At 64.9% G+C, this 15,879-nt stretch overlaps 1 protein-coding gene across 5 annotated transcripts; it reads left to right on the top strand.

Moving 5' to 3' along the window:
• The first annotated feature begins 266 nt into the window (after positions 1-266).
• On the top strand, positions 267-15,872 carry CYTH1 (cytohesin 1). Of its 5 annotated transcripts, none has more exons than XM_053960237.1 (13): positions 267-313; positions 8,718-8,800; positions 9,476-9,540; positions 10,135-10,201; positions 10,384-10,502; positions 10,807-10,887; positions 10,979-11,091; positions 11,163-11,311; positions 11,407-11,519; positions 13,834-13,912; positions 14,004-14,075; positions 14,366-14,520; positions 14,743-15,872. In XM_053960237.1, the coding sequence occupies exons 1-13, from the start codon at positions 286-288 to the stop codon at positions 14,819-14,821; spliced, it is 1,203 nt and encodes a 400-aa protein (XP_053816212.1). In that variant the 5' UTR covers positions 267-285; the 3' UTR covers positions 14,822-15,872. The 5 variants fall into 5 exon arrangements, with proteins under 5 accessions (XP_053816212.1, XP_053816211.1, XP_053816215.1 ...); XM_053960236.1 differs by lacking the exon at positions 267-313 and adding an exon at positions 1,918-4,152 and having other exon boundaries at positions 11,407-11,518; positions 13,836-13,912; XM_053960240.1 differs by lacking the exon at positions 267-313 and adding an exon at positions 5,666-5,759.
• The last annotated feature ends 7 nt before the right edge of the window (positions 15,873-15,879 follow it).

Below are 15,879 nucleotides of genomic sequence, written 5' to 3'. Positions count from 1 at the left end.
AGAGGATCACCGGGACGGGAGGACGGGGGGATCACCGGGATGGGACAGAGGATCACCGGGACGGGAGGACGGGGGGATCACCGGGACGGGACGGGGGGGATCACCGGGATGGGACGGGGGGGATCACCGGGACGGGACAGAGGATCACCGGGACGGGACAGAATCACCGGGACGGCCGGCAGGGGGCGGGGCCGGCGAGGCTCCGCCCCGCCCGGGTCACGTGTGCCGGCCGTGGCGGCTGCGGCGCGCTCGTCACGCGGGCGGGGCCGGAGCGGCGGCGGCGGGATGGAGGAGGAGGAGGGCGGCGGCTGCGGTCAGTGCGGGCCGGGGGCGGGCGGGGGGCTCTGGGACACCCACCTGGCCCGGGACGAGGCGCCGGGGTAGTCCGCAGTCCCCGCTGGGCGGCGGCGACTCTCCCGGGCGGGGCGCGTTTGGGCCGGGCCGCTCCCAGGTGCAGGACCGGGGGCGGTGGCTCCGGGACGGGCGGGGATTTGGCGGCGGCGGCGGGACCTGCGCCCGCAAGTGACAGAGCGGCCTTGGCGGCATCGTGCGGGCGGCGGCGGAGGAAGCGCCGGGCGGAGCTGGCACCTGGTGCCCGCCGGGCGGGCGGGGCGCGGGGCCGCCCTCCCCGGGCCCGCGCCGGAGCTCCGTGGCCCGCTGCCCGCACGCCTTCCGTCGGCCGCTCGCACTTTGCTCCGGTGCTCCCACGGCACTGCCGAGTCCCGGCCCCGCAGAGCTCGGGGCAGCTTGGCCTCGATGGCGCCCGCTGAATGTCACAACCCCCCGGTTCGGGAGCTCCTGGCGTGTGCCCTGCACCCGCTCCCAGGCCGGGCCGCGGTGCCTCAGGGGTTGCAAGGTCTCCCCTCTCATGCCCGTGCATTCTCCTCCCGCTTCCTTCTGCCCTCCGTGCCCGCAGAGCGTTCCTTCCCTCCCGGTGCTGAGGACCGGGGCTGGGCAGGGAGACGCTGCCTGTGCCTGGTCTCTCCCAGGCAGGTTCCCGTGTGTCGGCAGGTGGTTTTCCTTGAGCAGGGCCTTGAGCAGGGAGACTGGAGTCTGGCTGAGATCTGGGGCCATGGCCCCAGTGCTGGAGCCGTGTTGGTGACCATTCTGCCTGGAGCAGCCGGTGCCGGCGAAGTGCCACTGCCGGCAGTGCTGGTTCGCGGGCCGGTTTCCTGCCCAGCTGTGCGGCCGATTAGGAGCTGCTGTTCCACCCCAGAAGTGACAGTGCTGGGCTGCGAGGACTTCACTGTGTAAGATAAGGAAGGTGCCGGCGGCTGCGGCCTGGCTCGGGTGTTGTCAGTTACAGCCCATTAGCAGGAGAGCGCTGTGGGGATCGATTCTGCCAGCAGCCTCTCGGTGCTTCCTGGAATCACCTGGAAGACATCCCGGGCCATGTCTCAGCATTAGAAATGTCCCGCTCACCCTGCGGCGGGGGACGCAGGGAGTGCACAGCGGCCTCCAGCCCCCGCCACTGTTCCTGTGCTGGGGGCAGCACAACCCACAGCTGCCCTGAAGCCCTTAAGCTGAGTTGGTTTAGCCAAGTTCATTCTGCCGGGGCTGTAGCGTGGTGGGAGCCGACGGGGAGTCTCTTTCTGGTGGGATTGTGCTGACGCCAGTGTCTGCCCCACGGCTCACGGCCTCTCTTCAGCCGTCTGCCTCAGCAGAGAGCAAATCCCAGGGCGAGCAGCTGGCGGCACAGATGTGTGCTCCCCCTGCTCCTGCCAGGGCGTGGGGCTGCACTCCCACCCCCTTCCCATGGGCACAGCAGAAAAACCAAACCCATCCCAGAGCAGAACTGACCGAGAGCAGTGGTGTGGCTCAAACGCCTCTGGACCGTGGGGAAGAGGTATCCTGGCAGAGAACCATCCTGGCTTCTCCTGCCTTGCCGAGCTGCAGCACCGGTGAGGATGTGGGGAGCACAGTCCTGTCCTGGCACCGTGTCCTGAGCTGGGCCCCATCACGGCTCAGGCTGGCCCCAGGGAGAGGGGGATTGGGCAGTGCTGGTAATCCCGCTGCACCCAAGGGATTACCGCTCACTCTGGCCTGGGGATTAAGGGATTTCTCTAAGCAGGGTTGATGCAGCCTCCAGCAAAGCAGCTTGTGCCTGGGGGGCCTTGTTGTCTGGGGCAGGATGGGTGTGTGATGGTAGGGTGGGCTGTGCTAGGTGTGGGGGATCCCCAAAGGAGGGTGGCTGCCAGGTCTGCAGCAGGCTGGCTGAGGGGCTCCTCACCCAGGTAGTCACTGCCCTCCTCGCCATCAGCCTGTAAAGTCCTGTTTTGCCAGTGGGTGCTGGCAGCCCTTTGTTACAGGCTTGACTGTCCCATCCTGGGACCATGGCATGTCCCTGGGCACCAGGGAACACTGCTGGGGGAGCTGCTGCTGCTGCCCCAGCCCTTCCTTTGAACAGCCTGGGCAAGTTCTGGGCCCAGCTTGGGGAGCAACTCTTCCACAGAGCTCAGGGATGGACTCCTAGGTCAGAAGTAGAGAGATAGTGCTGGAATAGCACCAGGCTTGGAGAGCAGAGCCAGGGACTTGGGTAGAGGCAGTTGTCCAGTTTTCTCCTGAGGTGTTTGGAGCAGAGAACAATGAGCCCTGCTGCTGACACTTGCAGTCATGTCAGGGCTGTAGCTATGGTTTGTAAACACCCCACCTGGCCTGGACAGGGTGCAAGGACCCAGCCAGGCATCCAGGTCACTCTGTGTGGGAGATGCCACCTGGCCCTGCCTCATCCCAGTCACTGCACCCACGTGCCTGTGTCACACTGGGGTTTCTCCAGTGCCAGTCCAGGCCCAGGCAGGCGCCTGTGCAGCACGTGCCCAGCTCAGCCTCCCCTGTGCCTCTGGCTCCCTTCGCTTGCCCTTTTGCCTCCTGGTGATGTGGCAACCGCTGCTCTGGCCCCTGGGAAAGGGGAAGTGGTGTTGAAAGCAGAAGGTCAGTCACATCAGCAGTGAGTGCCTGGCTGCCCTCGCAGCCGTCAGCTGCCCTTCTCCACTCTCTCCTCCTCTCTGCAGTCACACTGCTCCCGGGATCAGGGACTGCTCCTGCCTGCCAGGGTGCCCTTCCCCACTGCCTGCCCTGTCTGCCCCGCTCAGGTTACTCCTGGCTCAGCGATCCCAGTGGATGCAGGGGCGGGTGAGCGGAGCTGTCGGGCTGCTCCTGCCCTGACAGGCCCTGGGGTTTGTTACTCACGGCCATGCCCTGTGCTCAAGATCGCTCCTGCTTTGAGGAAAGGAGCTGTCAGTCCGGTTTGGGGTTTGCTCAGTGCCTGTGGGTTGGGAGGGTTGCGCATTTCCCCAGCTCCAGAGCTGTCCCCCAGCCTGGGATCCCAGGGCACGACCCCCGGTTCCTGCTGCAGGAGCCCCCCATACAGCAGGGCCGCAGCAGAGTGGGCAGTACCTCTGGGGCATGAGCAGGGCTCGCTGTCTGCTCGTGCTGGCACACAGGGTTGGCTGAGCCTGTGGGGCTGGCTCAGGGCCGGGGCTCGGGGCCTGCGCCCCGGGAGCGGGGGCCGCGGTGGCACCCCCACGCTCGCACCGCCGCGCTTCTCTGGGTGCACCTTCCTTCATGCGGCGCTCGTTGCTATGCGACCGCCGGCTCCTGATGCTTAATGCTCTAATACGGAGGGATAAAACCACTCTAAAAATACCCCGCTGCCGGCCCCCCGCGGGGGCAAGGGGGCTGCCGGGGGGCAGGCAGCCTGGGCAGGGGGGCTGCCGGGAAGTTCCGAAACTCCCCGTCCTCCAAGCGGCTTTGAGCCGCCCGCTGTGGCTCCGGCGGTGGCACGGACTGGTGTGCCGGTGCGGCGGGGATTGGCTGGGGCTGGCGCGTGGGCTCCTGCGGCTGGAGCTCCCCTACCAGAGCCAGCTCCAGGCAGAGCCGGGACTGCTCCGGCTCCCCTGCTTGCACCCTGCCCCACGCACTGGGGAGCTGCCCTAGGTACTGGCTACCTGCCTAGTACTGGGGAGCCCGCTGCTCGGCCACGCGCACCTGGCTGGCCTCCGCGTGCTCCTGCCTGACCTCTGCCCGTCCCTGCCTTGCCCTTCCGGAGCTGGTGGCATCCTGCGTGGGAACCCCGCAGCATGGGGACAGTCAGCGAGCTCTGCGCCTCCAGTTTCCAGGCGTTCCTCTGTCCCTCGGTGGCTGCCAAGGCAGGTAGGCACTGCGTGCCCCCCTCCCCTCTGTGCCGTGGGGTTCCCATCCCCCAGCAGACACGGCGGTGCCCATGGCTCCGGCTCCATATGGCTCTAGCTCCATATGGCTCCTGCTGAGAGCAGCACAGAGTGTCCTCGCCGTCTCACTGCCTCCTTCCTCTGCCGGCCTTCCCAAGCTCGGGCCTCTGCAAGCACCGAGCCCCTGCAGGATGGATGGGCACCGGGCCCCTCGCCTGGCATTGCCCTGCACTGGAGCTGGTGCCGTGCTGGGACGGGGGTGTTGGGGAGCCAGCGGTGGCGGCTGGGAGGTCACGGGCAGCGCAGCATGGCCAAGGCAGGTCCTGCCCCAGCCCCTCTACCCTGCCCTGCCCCAGAGGATGTGTGAGCGCTCGGTCGCCCTCATCACAAGTGCCTGTGGCTACAGAGGGCAGGGTGGCACTCTCCAAAGGGAATTCTGTGTGGGAAAGCCCAGCTCCTGCCATGCTGTGGGTGTGCTGAAGGTCAGCCACCCGTGTGACCTGCTGCTGTCTGCTGGCTCCTGCCCAGCTGTGGGACTGGGGAGCTGCGCGGTGGGGCAGGGGGTTGCGGGACCCCCTCGGCCAGCCCTGTGGCCAAGCTGGGCTCTGCTTCTCTCAAGGCCTGGCACCATAAGCAGTGCTGGGAGCAGGTGAGGTGCCTGCCTGGCTGCATTCCTTGCGCATGCACAGTCTCTGTAGACGTGGCTGAGCTGGTGCTCACCGTGCTGGAGGCTGGGGGTCTGTGCATGGGAATGTTGGAGCCTTGAGCCACTGGGAGCGAGGTAGTGGCTGTGGAGTGGGTTCCTTGATGGGCTGTGGGCCAGGGAAGCGGGGTTAATGGGGTGTTGGGCAGGGCTGCACAAAAGCAGGAGAGTGTCCTGAGCACAGGGTCCGGCAGCCTAGGAGGGCCTGTCCTGGAGCTGCCTGTCCCCAGACCCTCCTCCTGATGCACCTCAGCTGTCGGTGGGGAAGGATGGGGCTGACGCAACCCAGGGTGTGCACATGGTGAAAACAGGATGTGGTATGAGGAGACAAGCAGGATGTTTCTGGGGGCCCCACGGGACCCCACCAAGGGGCACCGTGGGTAGTAGCGGCACCTGCAGCAGCACGCAGAGACCCTGGACTCATCCCCATGGCCTGCCTGACCCCAGGGCTGTTGCTGTTGCCCCTCTGGTGTGGTACAGCGTGGGCCGGCAGCGGGGCTGGCTGCTGCTGTAGCTCAGGGGGCCAGAGGACACCCCGAGGCTTCTGAAGCCCACCCTCCCCTTACTCCATAGCTGGCATTCTGGGTGCTGTGTCTCCATCTCGTGCTGCTGAGCAGGATTTAGCTGAGTCAAGGCAGCCAAAACTGATGCAGCCTCTCCAGGGACAGGGGGACAGGGACGTCCCACTGCAGGCACAGCCCCACAGCACCTGGACTCACCACACAGGGGTCCTGCACGGAGCAGTGGGGTCCCTACAGACCCCCCATAGCAAGGGGGCAAGACAGTGGGGAACAACATCCTGTGGGGACTGGCACGGCTTCTAGTCCTTCTCCTGGTTCCAGTTCTTGTCCCAGCCAGCTGTGGGAGATGCCATGGAGCCTGCGGAGGTGAGCGGGCACCAGCGGTCCCCACGGGCAGCACTGGACCTGGACCTGCACTGGAGGGGCCTGGCGGAGACGGGGGAGCTGCAGGGCTGGGGGTCTGCTGGCCTGTGGGGGCCCAGCTGGTGGAGGGGAAGGGAGGGGACCCCGGCGCTGCGCCGTGAGCTCAAGATGTGCCGGGCCGGGTGTCCTGGCAGGCTCCGAGGAAGGAAGGGCCGGGCCAGCCCAGGCCCTGCCTGGCTGGGACCCCAGCACAGGGCGTCCCCCGGCCCTGAGCCAAGGAGGGGAGCAGGCGCCCGTTTCCCACCCAGCCGGGAGCACAGGAGTTAAGGTGCTGACGGCTCTGGCTCGCGGCGGCAGGAACAGGGTGGTGCCGGTGCTGGCTCCTGGCGAGGCCGGGATGACGCCCGAGAGGCCCGGAGCTCATTGGTACGGGGGCCCTGAGTCACCGCGGAAGCGCCGAGGCTGCAGGTGTCCGCTCCGAGCCGCGGCAGCTCGGGCACGGCCGGCGAGGGCCCTGGCACGATGGTGCTCAGGGCAGAGGGCCACGGTGAGCCGGGCCGGGGCGCGGGGCGAGGGCGAGGGCGGCCGGTGGTTCGTGGCTGCCCCGCTGGGGCAGGGGGCGAGGCCAGCAGGGCCCTGTGCCGCGGGGCTGTGCTCTGGGCGAGCTGGGCCGTGTGCTCTGGGCCATGTGCTGCGATTGCTGCTCTGGGCCGAGCAGGCCCCGCTGAGCCCCGAGCCCCATGGACGGGTCCTGCTGCCCCGGGGCAGGATCCTGCCGCGGGAGCCCGCGCCTTCCCGTGCTGGTGGGGAGGCCCAGCCGTGCTGCGATCCTGCAGTGTGGCCAGTCCCTGTGCGACTTCTGTGCCGGGCTGAAGCCAGGGGACGTGTCTGTCCCAGCCTCCCGTCCCCCCGCGCTGCTCTGCCTGCGGCCAGGCTCGCTGGGGCTCTCCAGGGCGGTTGCTGTGCAGAGCCAGGGAAGGGTTAATGCCGCCTTCCTTCCCCAGAAAAGCTTCTGCGTCTGGGGTTTCTCTTCCTCTGGCTGCTGCTGACATGGCTGGGCTGCTTGTCACGAGTGCTCAGCCTCCACCCGGGAGGGACCTTCCGGGGCTCCGGAGCAGCCCTGCCGTCCCTGCTGCCCTGCAGCGCCTCATCCTGCACCACGCCTACCCCGGGGCCACCGGGACCCCCGCTGGAGCCCCTGTCCTCTCCCAGGTGGGCAGGAAGAGGCAAAGCTGAGGGCTCGCCTGAGGCCTGGCATGAACTTGGCTTTCCCTACAGCCGGGCGGGGGGTCTGGCAGCTGGACAAGAGGGTCCTGCAGCTAGGCAGGAGGGTCCTGTGGCACAGGCAGCAGCCCAGGGATTCGGGCATTTCTGTGTCTGATGAGCGGGCATGAGGCAGCTCATCCCTCCCGCTGCGAGCCTGGGCTTGCTGGGCGCCCTGGGGCCTGGCAGTGGGGGCTGGTGCCGGTGGGAATGGTGAGGATGGCGCTGGGACGTGCAGAAGGTGCTGGGATGCATCAACACAGCTCTGGTACTGTAAGTAACTTTTAACCTGGTGCCGCGAGCTGACCTGTCCGGCTCAGGCTTCCCAACATGGGAGACTGAAAGTATTGGGAAGTGTTGGCGTGTCTGAAGGACGGTGTCGCAAGCCAAGGCGCCTCAGCCTTGGCAACAAGGGGTTGTGAAGGAGGAAGCTCATCAGACCCAGAGCAGAGCCAGGGAAGTGCTGAGCTCAGAGATTCGGGGTGCAGGGTGGCCGTTGCCCAGGGAGCTCCCACCGAGGCAGCGGCGGTGCGGGGAGAATCGATGCGCAGCTGAGGACAGTGCTGGTCCAAAGGCACATGGTGTCTTTGGGCACTGGCATGGGGCAGTGGCTGCGCTGGGGACACTCTGGTGAGTCTGGGCTGGTGGCAGTGGTGGCTGTGTATGTGGTGGCACACGGGACCTCAGCGAGTGAGGGGGTAATGCTTGGGGCAGGGGAGGGTGGTGACAGCCCTACAGATGCCTGTTCCCAGCACCCCAGGGTGGCAGGTGGAGGTGACACAAGAGCTGAGCAGGCAGATCCTGCTGCCACCTCCCTTGGGGACAACGCTCTGGAGGGAAGGTGTTTTGGTGTCCTTGCAGGTGACTTTGGTGCAACGCACAGGACCCACTGGCAGAGGTGGGAGACATGAGCATTGTAGGAGGGCTGGGAGCACTCTTGAAGGAGCCAGTGACCTTGGGGACTGGAGGGAACAAGAATGTTCACCTTGTCACCATGAAGCAAGGAGGTCACATGCCAAGGAGCACTAGGAATGTTCCTGGAGCAAGGGGACCATGTGGTGGCCCTGGGCGATGGTGTTGGAGGGGGGGTGTCTGGCTCCCCAGGGTGACAGAAGGGTGTGGATGTCCTGGTGTGCAGGTGAGGTCTGTCTGGAGGGTGCAGCACCTCTAGGCTCTGCCCCAGAATAATGAATGCACTGTAGAGGGAGCTGCAAGGGTGGCCAGGAGCTGGTTTATGTTTGGGGCTGACCTGGTGCACCAGAACAATCTGCGGGGCTGCAGGTCGGTGTGGAGCCTGTGCTGCGGGGCACAGCAAAGCTGCCTGGCCATGGGGAGCGGAATGGGCACCCACACCCGCCTGGCTGGGGCAGAGCAGGGTGAAATGGGACTTGGAGGGGCAGCAGGGCTGGCAGATGCAGTGCTGGAGGTGATGCAGGGGCCCGTGTGGGTTCTCAGTCTGCAGCTGCCACAGTCTGAAGGAGCAGATGCCCTTGCCCTCAAATTCCTTTCATGCCACTGGTGCCACTTGGCCTCTGTGTGGGGCTGGGGACACTGCTCGCCAGCCCAGCTCCTCCTGCCACCCAGCACCTCCACGTCCTGCCTCCACCCAGGCCCACAGGTGCTGGCTGGGAGCAGGGGCTGTGCCAGGAGCCTGATTGCCAGGACCACACATGCTGACCTGATCGTGTCTCTGCTCAGTGCCCAGTGACCTGACCCCAGAGGAGTGCCAGGAGCTGGAGAACATCCGCCGCCGAAAGCAGGAGCTGCTGGCTGACATACAGGTGCGATGCCCAGAGACAGCAGTCTGCCTGGCAGGGGACAATGTCCCTGCCTCTACCACTGGCAGGGTCCCTGGAGCCCCATCCAGGGTCCCTCGTGCTGCTGCCCCACAGCTCTTCCTCCGAGGGGCTCTGGGGACAGGGTCCCAGCTGGGATGTTGTCCCAGGTGGCAGCCAGCCATCCCTGCCCTGCCAAAGCAGCCATGCCTTTTCCTGTACCCTGCAGAGCTCTAGGCTGTGCAGTTGTGCCAGTCTGTGCCAGCCCCTGCCTGGCACGAGCAGGGACCATGTCTCTGGGCCAGGCCACTGCCCTGGCAAGTGCCTGTGAGGTCGGGGCTCATCTGGGACACTGTCAGTCGTGTCCCTGATTAAGGCAGCAGAGGCTAATTACTGCCATATGCTGGGCATGATCTGAAGGGATTAGGGGTAATTTTGTTAACCTCCGAATCCCTTCCTTCCTGCATGCTGGGAGCGCAGCAATGCTGCAGGGATTAGCAGTGGGGGGCAGCCAGCCCCACTGCCAGTGCCCTCTGAGCTGGTTCAGCCCCTGGGCAGCCTTTGGGGGTGGGGGGGAAGAAGGGAGGGAAGGAAGGAGGGGCTGTGGGGCCTCTTGGGGAGTGGGGAGTCTCCAGGGCTGGGGGAGGCACCTCCTTGTCTCAGTGCCCCCTCTCCCCACAGCGCCTGAAGGATGAGATAGCAGAAGTGACGAATGAGATCGAGAACCTGGGCTCCACGGAGGAGAGGTGAGTCCCAGCACCACAGAGCCCCCTCGGGCTCGCCTACGCTGTGCAGGAGCCGAGGGCAGCTGAGCCCTGCTGTGAACAGCTTTCCCAGGCGCCCTGAGCTCCTGGGAGCAGGATTCCAGGATGATCTGCTGCTCCCGGGTCTATTTTTCCAAGCCCCAGCCCCTCTGTCTGGCCACAGCCACTGGCGAGCTTTGTTATTCTGAGCTGGTGCAGTCAGTGCCAGCTGGGATTAGGGGGTCCCAGCAGCCGGTGGGAGCCGACTCCCAGCATCATTCCCAGTTACCCGCTGGGGCATGAAGACTGTTCCCTTCTCCCCAGAGACCTGCCACAGCCAGCTTGCCCAAGCCTGCCCGTGTCTGGGTGACCTGACAGGTGCTGTGCCTGCACCCCTCTGCCCAGGGTGACCCCAGGGACACGGGCTGGCAGCTCCGCTCTGTTCCCAGGCCACGGCGTGGGGCAGACACGGAGCAGTGTGTTGGCTTTGTCCTCTGTGGGTCCAGCACGGGTCCCTCCCAACAGTGCACTGCCCCAGGGGCTGCACAGAGGCAGTGGGGCCCTGCCGGGTGCTCAGAGCTGCTTCATGCCTTGCAGGAAAAACATGCAGAGGAACAAGCAGGTGGCCATGGGCAGGAAGAAGTTCAACATGGATCCCAAGAAGGTACTGTGGGATGGGGAGCAGGGCTGGTTACCCGCCTCTGGGGGTGTGCACGGCTCTACCACCTCCCAGTCCAGGTCGCTGGGACCGGGGCAGAGGCAGCACCCACGGCAGGGGCTGGGGGTCAGGGGGCAGGCTGGGGGGGCAGCCACAGACCCCCAAGCACCTCTCTTGCACCCCTCCAGGGCATCCAGTTCCTGATTGAGAACGACCTGCTGAAGAACACGTGCGAGGACATTGCTCAGTTCCTGTACAAGGGAGAGGGCCTCAACAAGACAGCCATCGGCGACTACCTGGGCGAGAGGTGCACTGGGCTCGGGTTTCCTGGGGGAGTTCTGGGCTCCTGCCACCTGAGAGATGGGACGCTGCAGATCTGAGCTCACAGGGCAGCTCACTGAGGGTACCCGGGGTGCTGGGGGTATTCAGTTCATGGCTGGCACTTGCAAGTGGCTGATTTGTGCAGACCAGACCAGGGATCAAGCAGGGGGTAGCTGCAGCTTTCCCCTATGAATGAGTAGAACCTGGAGAAGGGCAGGGACAGTGGAGCCACTCAGCAGTCACAGGATTGCTGATCATGCATCCCTCGTGCTCTGGCTTTGTTCCCACAGGGATGAGTTCAACATCCAAGTCCTGCATGCCTTTGTGGAGCTGCACGAATTCACTGACCTCAACCTTGTGCAGGCCTTGCGGTGAGTGAGGGGCTGGCAGCTGAGCGTGGCCCATTGAGGGTGGTGGGGACCGTGGAGCCCCCAAATCAGCAGCACAGCTCTCTTTCCACAGGCAGTTCCTGTGGAGCTTCCGGCTGCCAGGGGAGGCACAGAAGATTGACCGGATGATGGAGGCCTTTGCCCAGCGGTACTGCCAGTGCAACCCTGGTGTCTTCCAGTCCACAGGTGAGCGCCTGTCCCAGGGTGCCCCTGATATCATCATGCCCCACAGCTGACTTTCCCCTCTGCCCCTGCAGACACCTGCTACGTGCTGTCCTTTGCCATCATCATGCTGAACACGAGCCTGCACAATCCCAACGTGAAGGACAAGCCCACGGCAGAGCGATTCATCGCCATGAACCGCGGCATCAATGACGGGGGGGACCTGCCTGAGGAGCTGCTCCAGGTGAGGGCCAGGGCCAGGCTGCAAAGCTGGCCCAGAGCAGGGCCCACCACAGGGCTGCAGGGCAAAGCAGAGCTGATTCCATGTCTTTGTACCAGAATCTGTACGAGAGCATCAAGAATGAGCCCTTCAAAATCCCTGAGGATGACGGCAATGACCTCACCCACACCTTCTTCAACCCCGACCGGGAGGGCTGGCTCCTGAAGCTCGGTGAGTGCCAGCAGCAAGGGAGGGCAGGCTGTCACCAGGGTGCAATGCCCCTGGGCTTCCCACACTTCTCCTGCTGGCCTGGCTCTTCAGAGCGTGAGGAGGCTACAGAGACAGGCATAGCCTTCACGGGAAAGGCATCTGTACATGCAGCCCTCCATTTTCCCTTTGCTGGGCAGCAGGAGCAGACTCAGAGCTGACGAGGCCCTGCAGAGCGGCTGGGTGGGTGTCCTGGGGGATTCTGCCTCTAGGTTGGGCAAGCCCCTGGGGTGCAGAGCTGGTACCAGGGTCTGGTGTCAGAGCACAGAGACCTCGAGGCCCTTCAGGTCACCGAGTCACAGCAGGATGTGGAGCAGGCCCCCGGGAGCAAGCGGCGAGCTGCCCCAGGCTGCGTGCGTCCTCCCTCCATACCACAGACAAGCCCCTGCCTCACCTTCCCACAGCATTATCACCTCCGCATCCCGGCTCCACATGCAGGCAGCATGCATGGCATCCCTGCTGCACCGCCCGGCTCCGCAGCCGGAGCCCTCCGCGCCCTGGCTCCTGTGGCTTCTCTTCTTGGCACCTCTGGGGAACCCTCCGCCCGGGTTTAGCGAGGGGGAATGAGTGTTGGCAGGATCGGGGTCCAGTGGGGCGTTTCCCCAGGGTTCTGGCTGGGGTCGGAACTCCTGATAGGTGGCCAACCCCTTGGGAGGGGAGAGCAGGGGCTGCGTGCTCCCTGCCCTGGGGTGGGGGCACACAGGACAGCCCCAGGCTCTCCCGTCCCTGACTGGAGGGGCCCTGCGCACCCAGGTTCAGGTTGGCACCACCAATGGGGTGGTGGAGGGGCAGCAAAGTGGCCGCGGACCCCAGCTGTCTTGGGGGGCAGGGAAGGACCCTGCCGGTCTGCCATGGGGTGGAGGGAGCCAGGCCCTGTCCCCAGCAGCCAAGGAGCCCCATCCCACAGAGCCACAGTGAGCCAGGGCAGTCAAGCCCCCACAGCCCTGCCGCTGGCCCAACCCCTCACAGCTTCCCTGCTGCAGCCCGGCCCCACTGACCCGCAGGGCAAGGGGGGGCTTTGGGGTTCCTCTTTTTATTTTTTTTTTTCCTTTTTTTTTTTTAATTTTCTTTTCTCCCTCATTTATATGTTTCCATGATTTTGGCTCTTCCTTTCCTTGCCCCCAAAACTCCAGGAGGTACGTACCCCTCTTCCCTGCTCTGCTCACACTGCTGGGGCTTCGTTTCCTTTGCGTTTTTAATTGCTGGTGATGAGTCTCATTGCTGCTGCTGTTGCTGCTAACCCCACATGCCCGGGGACCTCGCCTGCTGCAGGACAGCCCCTCTCCACCTCCAGGCAGGGACATGGGGTGCCAGCCCTGCCAATGCCGTGCGTTCCCCAAGGCCTGTGGCCTCCTCTGCCACCCCGGGGGAGGACGGGGCCGCGGTGGCACCTTGCCACTGCTGTGCACCACCATGTCCGCAGACAGCTCAGCCTGGCCGATGGGTCCTTGCCTCCGGTGACACAAGGGATGGGGACACGTTTGGGGTGTCCTCGGGAGGGGCCCCAGCCTGTGCACGCGTGGTTAGGGCGTGCCAAGCAGCTGGAGCTGGATCCATCTGCACGGTGCCCTGTGCTGTGCTAAGGGCTCACAGCAGTCCCCATGAGGCACCAGCACTGCTCCAGTGCCTGCACCCCAAGGTGTCGGGGAGTGTCGGTGCTGGCCCTCAGAACTGCTCTGGGGCAGGGACAGGGGTGGGCTGCCAGCTGGCACAGGGGAGCAGGGCCATAGGGCCTTCCTGGCAGGGGAAGGAGATGAGCAGGACCCCCAGTGTACACTGTGGCTCCTGGTGTCCGTGCCGGATCCAGCCTGCAAGGGTGGGTGCTCGTCCTGCATTCAGCACTGCTGCAGTGGCTGCTCTAGAGGGGAGCTGGGCCTGGGGGGGAGCAGGGCAGCTTCTCCCGCTCTGCTGGCAGCTGTGGAGCTCGGCCGTGGCCTTGGGTCCTGCCTTGCCTGGGGTCCAGGACGAGCGGGACCGTGGTCAGTGTGGACAGAAAGTCCCTGTGTCCTCCCAGGGAGCTGCCTGGCCGCAGTTTCCTCTAGCTGAGCTGAATCTGTGTTTGGGTGGGAGCGGCTCCCAGCCCGGCAGTCCCACCCTCGCCTCCATCCTCATCCGTGCGCTTCCTGCTCTGGTCGGTGCGGTGTGCGCTGCCTGCTGCTGCTGCCCGCCGCTGCCTGGCTCTGCTTGGCTCTGTGTGTCCGCCCGGGCCTGCGCTGCTGGAGCCTCTGTGTGCCCGGCCCCGCTCGCAGGGCTGTGCCCGACTGGCCCTCTCTGCTCCCAGGAGGCAGGGTGAAGACGTGGAAGCGGCGCTGGTTCATCCTGACTGACAACTGCCTTTACTACTTCGAGTACACAACGGTGAGTGGGCTCCTGAGCTGAGCTGGGGCAGGGAAGGGGCTGCACTGGGGGTGTCCCACCCCACAGCTGAACATCTGCTTGGCCGCACCAGGATAAGGAGCCCCGTGGCATCATCCCCCTGGAGAACCTGAGCATCCGTGAGGTGGAGGACTCAAAGAAGCCCGTGAGTGCTGTGGCAGTGCCCTCTGGGGTTTGGGGGCAGCTTTGGCTTGGGCAGAAAAAGCTGAGAGGTTCTGCAGCACCGAGATGTCCCCAGGAGTGGCAGGGGGCCCCAGGGCGGTCACTGCCTTCATCAAAGGGGCTGGTCCAAAGGGGGTGGCAATCGTGGTGTGTCTGTCCCTCTCTGCCATGCTAGGGTGGCTGTGCCAGGGGTGTGTGCCTCTGCTTTTTCCCTCCCAGTCTGGGGTCCCCTTTGGAAATGGGGGCTGTGTCTGAGCTGTCTCTCCTTCCCAGAACTGCTTTGAGCTCTACATCCCTGACAACAAGGACCAGGTGATCAAGGCCTGCAAGACAGAGGCAGATGGGCGTGTGGTGGAGGGGAACCACACCGTGTATCGCATCTCTGCCCCCACGCCTGAGGAGAAGGAGGAGTGGATCAAGTGCATCAAGTGAGTGCTTGGAGGAGCATGTGGGGGCACGGCACTGGGCAGGGGCACAGCAGGGACCTGCCTGCTGTCCTCAAAGGGGACACTGCTTCCCAGGGCATCCTGCAAGGATGGGGGAAGAAAGCTTCCCCGGGGATATAAAGGGACCTGCCCGAGGCCAGGCCAGGCAGGTGGCACCCACCACTGCAGCACTTTGGCCTGACCCAGCCCTTGTTCCCCTGCCAGGGCAGCCATCAGCCGGGACCCCTTCTACGAGATGCTGGCTGCCAGGAAGAAGAAGGTCTCCTCCACCAAGAGGCACTAGCAGCCAGACTGGCCCTGCGAGGCCAGCCCAAGTGTCCCCCTGTCATGGGGACATGGGGTGTCATGGGGTGGGGGCCACGCTGCACACTGGCCCTTGAGGCCCAGGGCCCAGCTTCAGCTTAGCCATTTCTTTACTGTGGGGGGAGGGAAGGGGCACGGGCATCTCAGTGACTCTGGCCCCCCATCACTGCCTCATCACCACACAGCATCTTCACAGGCTCAAGCTGGAACACAGCAGCCCTGGGAGCCCTGGCCTCAGCACCATGGGCACCCTCCCTGCCTCTGACCCCCAGGAAGCCTGCAGCCACATGGCACTGGGTCCCCGGCACCCGTGCTCAGACGCTCTTGGGGTGTTGTGTCAGGAGGACGGGCAGCTGTTGGTGAGCAGCTGGCGGTTTTGGGGTGCAGGGTGTCAGCCCCAGGGGGGCCCTGCAGAGATACAGCTCCTGGCCCTCGTTGTAGCGGGCTGGGTCTGTCCTAGGCGTCCCCTTGGACCCTCCCAGCCACCCCCTGCACTGGAATGGTCCCACAGACGCAGGAGGGACGAAGGGCAGGGACTGTTGATGAGCAGTGGTGCCACACAGGGCAGGGATGTGCCCTCACCCGGCTCTGGGAGCTGTGGTTTGGATGTGGCAGCACTCGGTGGCGTTGCCCCAGCACATCCTTGTGTCGTGGCCCTCGTGCCGGGGTGGCGTGGTGGAGCCTGCCCTCGGGGTGGCTGCTGCTGGGGATCTGGCTGGGTGGGGGCTGTGGCCCCACCTCTCTGCCTCACAATCGCCTGTGTCTTGTCCTGTCCCCATCCCCACGCACGGTCTGGAGGCACCTGGATCAGTATTAGTCTATTTATCAGAGGTGTAAATACTCCTGTATAGTTTTCTCCTTGTAGATTATTTTGTATGTGGGTGGTTCAGTGCAGAGGCCTCACAGGAGTGGGGCGGGTGGGCAGGATTTTTTATTCTAACCTTTTTTTTTTTTTTTTTTTTTTTAATTTGCCATGGCCTTGTAAACTAGTGCTGAAGATCAGCAACAAATAAATACTTGCACCACGCTTCCCTTGGC

Source organism: Vidua chalybeata, chromosome 19, assembly GCF_026979565.1.
Source record: "Vidua chalybeata isolate OUT-0048 chromosome 19, bVidCha1 merged haplotype, whole genome shotgun sequence".
NCBI classification, from domain to species: Eukaryota; Metazoa; Chordata; class Aves; order Passeriformes; family Viduidae; genus Vidua; species Vidua chalybeata.
This window is presented reverse-complemented; position numbering and strand designations above follow the sequence as displayed.

What these genes read in the sequence shown, in the direction of transcription:
- CYTH1 (XM_053960236.1), top strand. Translation starts at nt 4,080, where the DNA reads ATGGGGACAGTCAGCGAGCTCTGCGCCTCCAGTTTCCAGGCGTTCCTC. An exon ending in ACTACTTCGAGTACACAACG is followed by an intron (nt 13,913 to 14,003) that starts GTGAGTGGGCTC and finishes TGGCCGCACCAG; the next exon opens with GATAAGGAGCCCCGTGGCAT. An exon ending in TGGAGGACTCAAAGAAGCCC is followed by an intron (nt 14,076 to 14,365) that starts GTGAGTGCTGTG and finishes TCTCCTTCCCAG; the next exon opens with AACTGCTTTGAGCTCTACAT.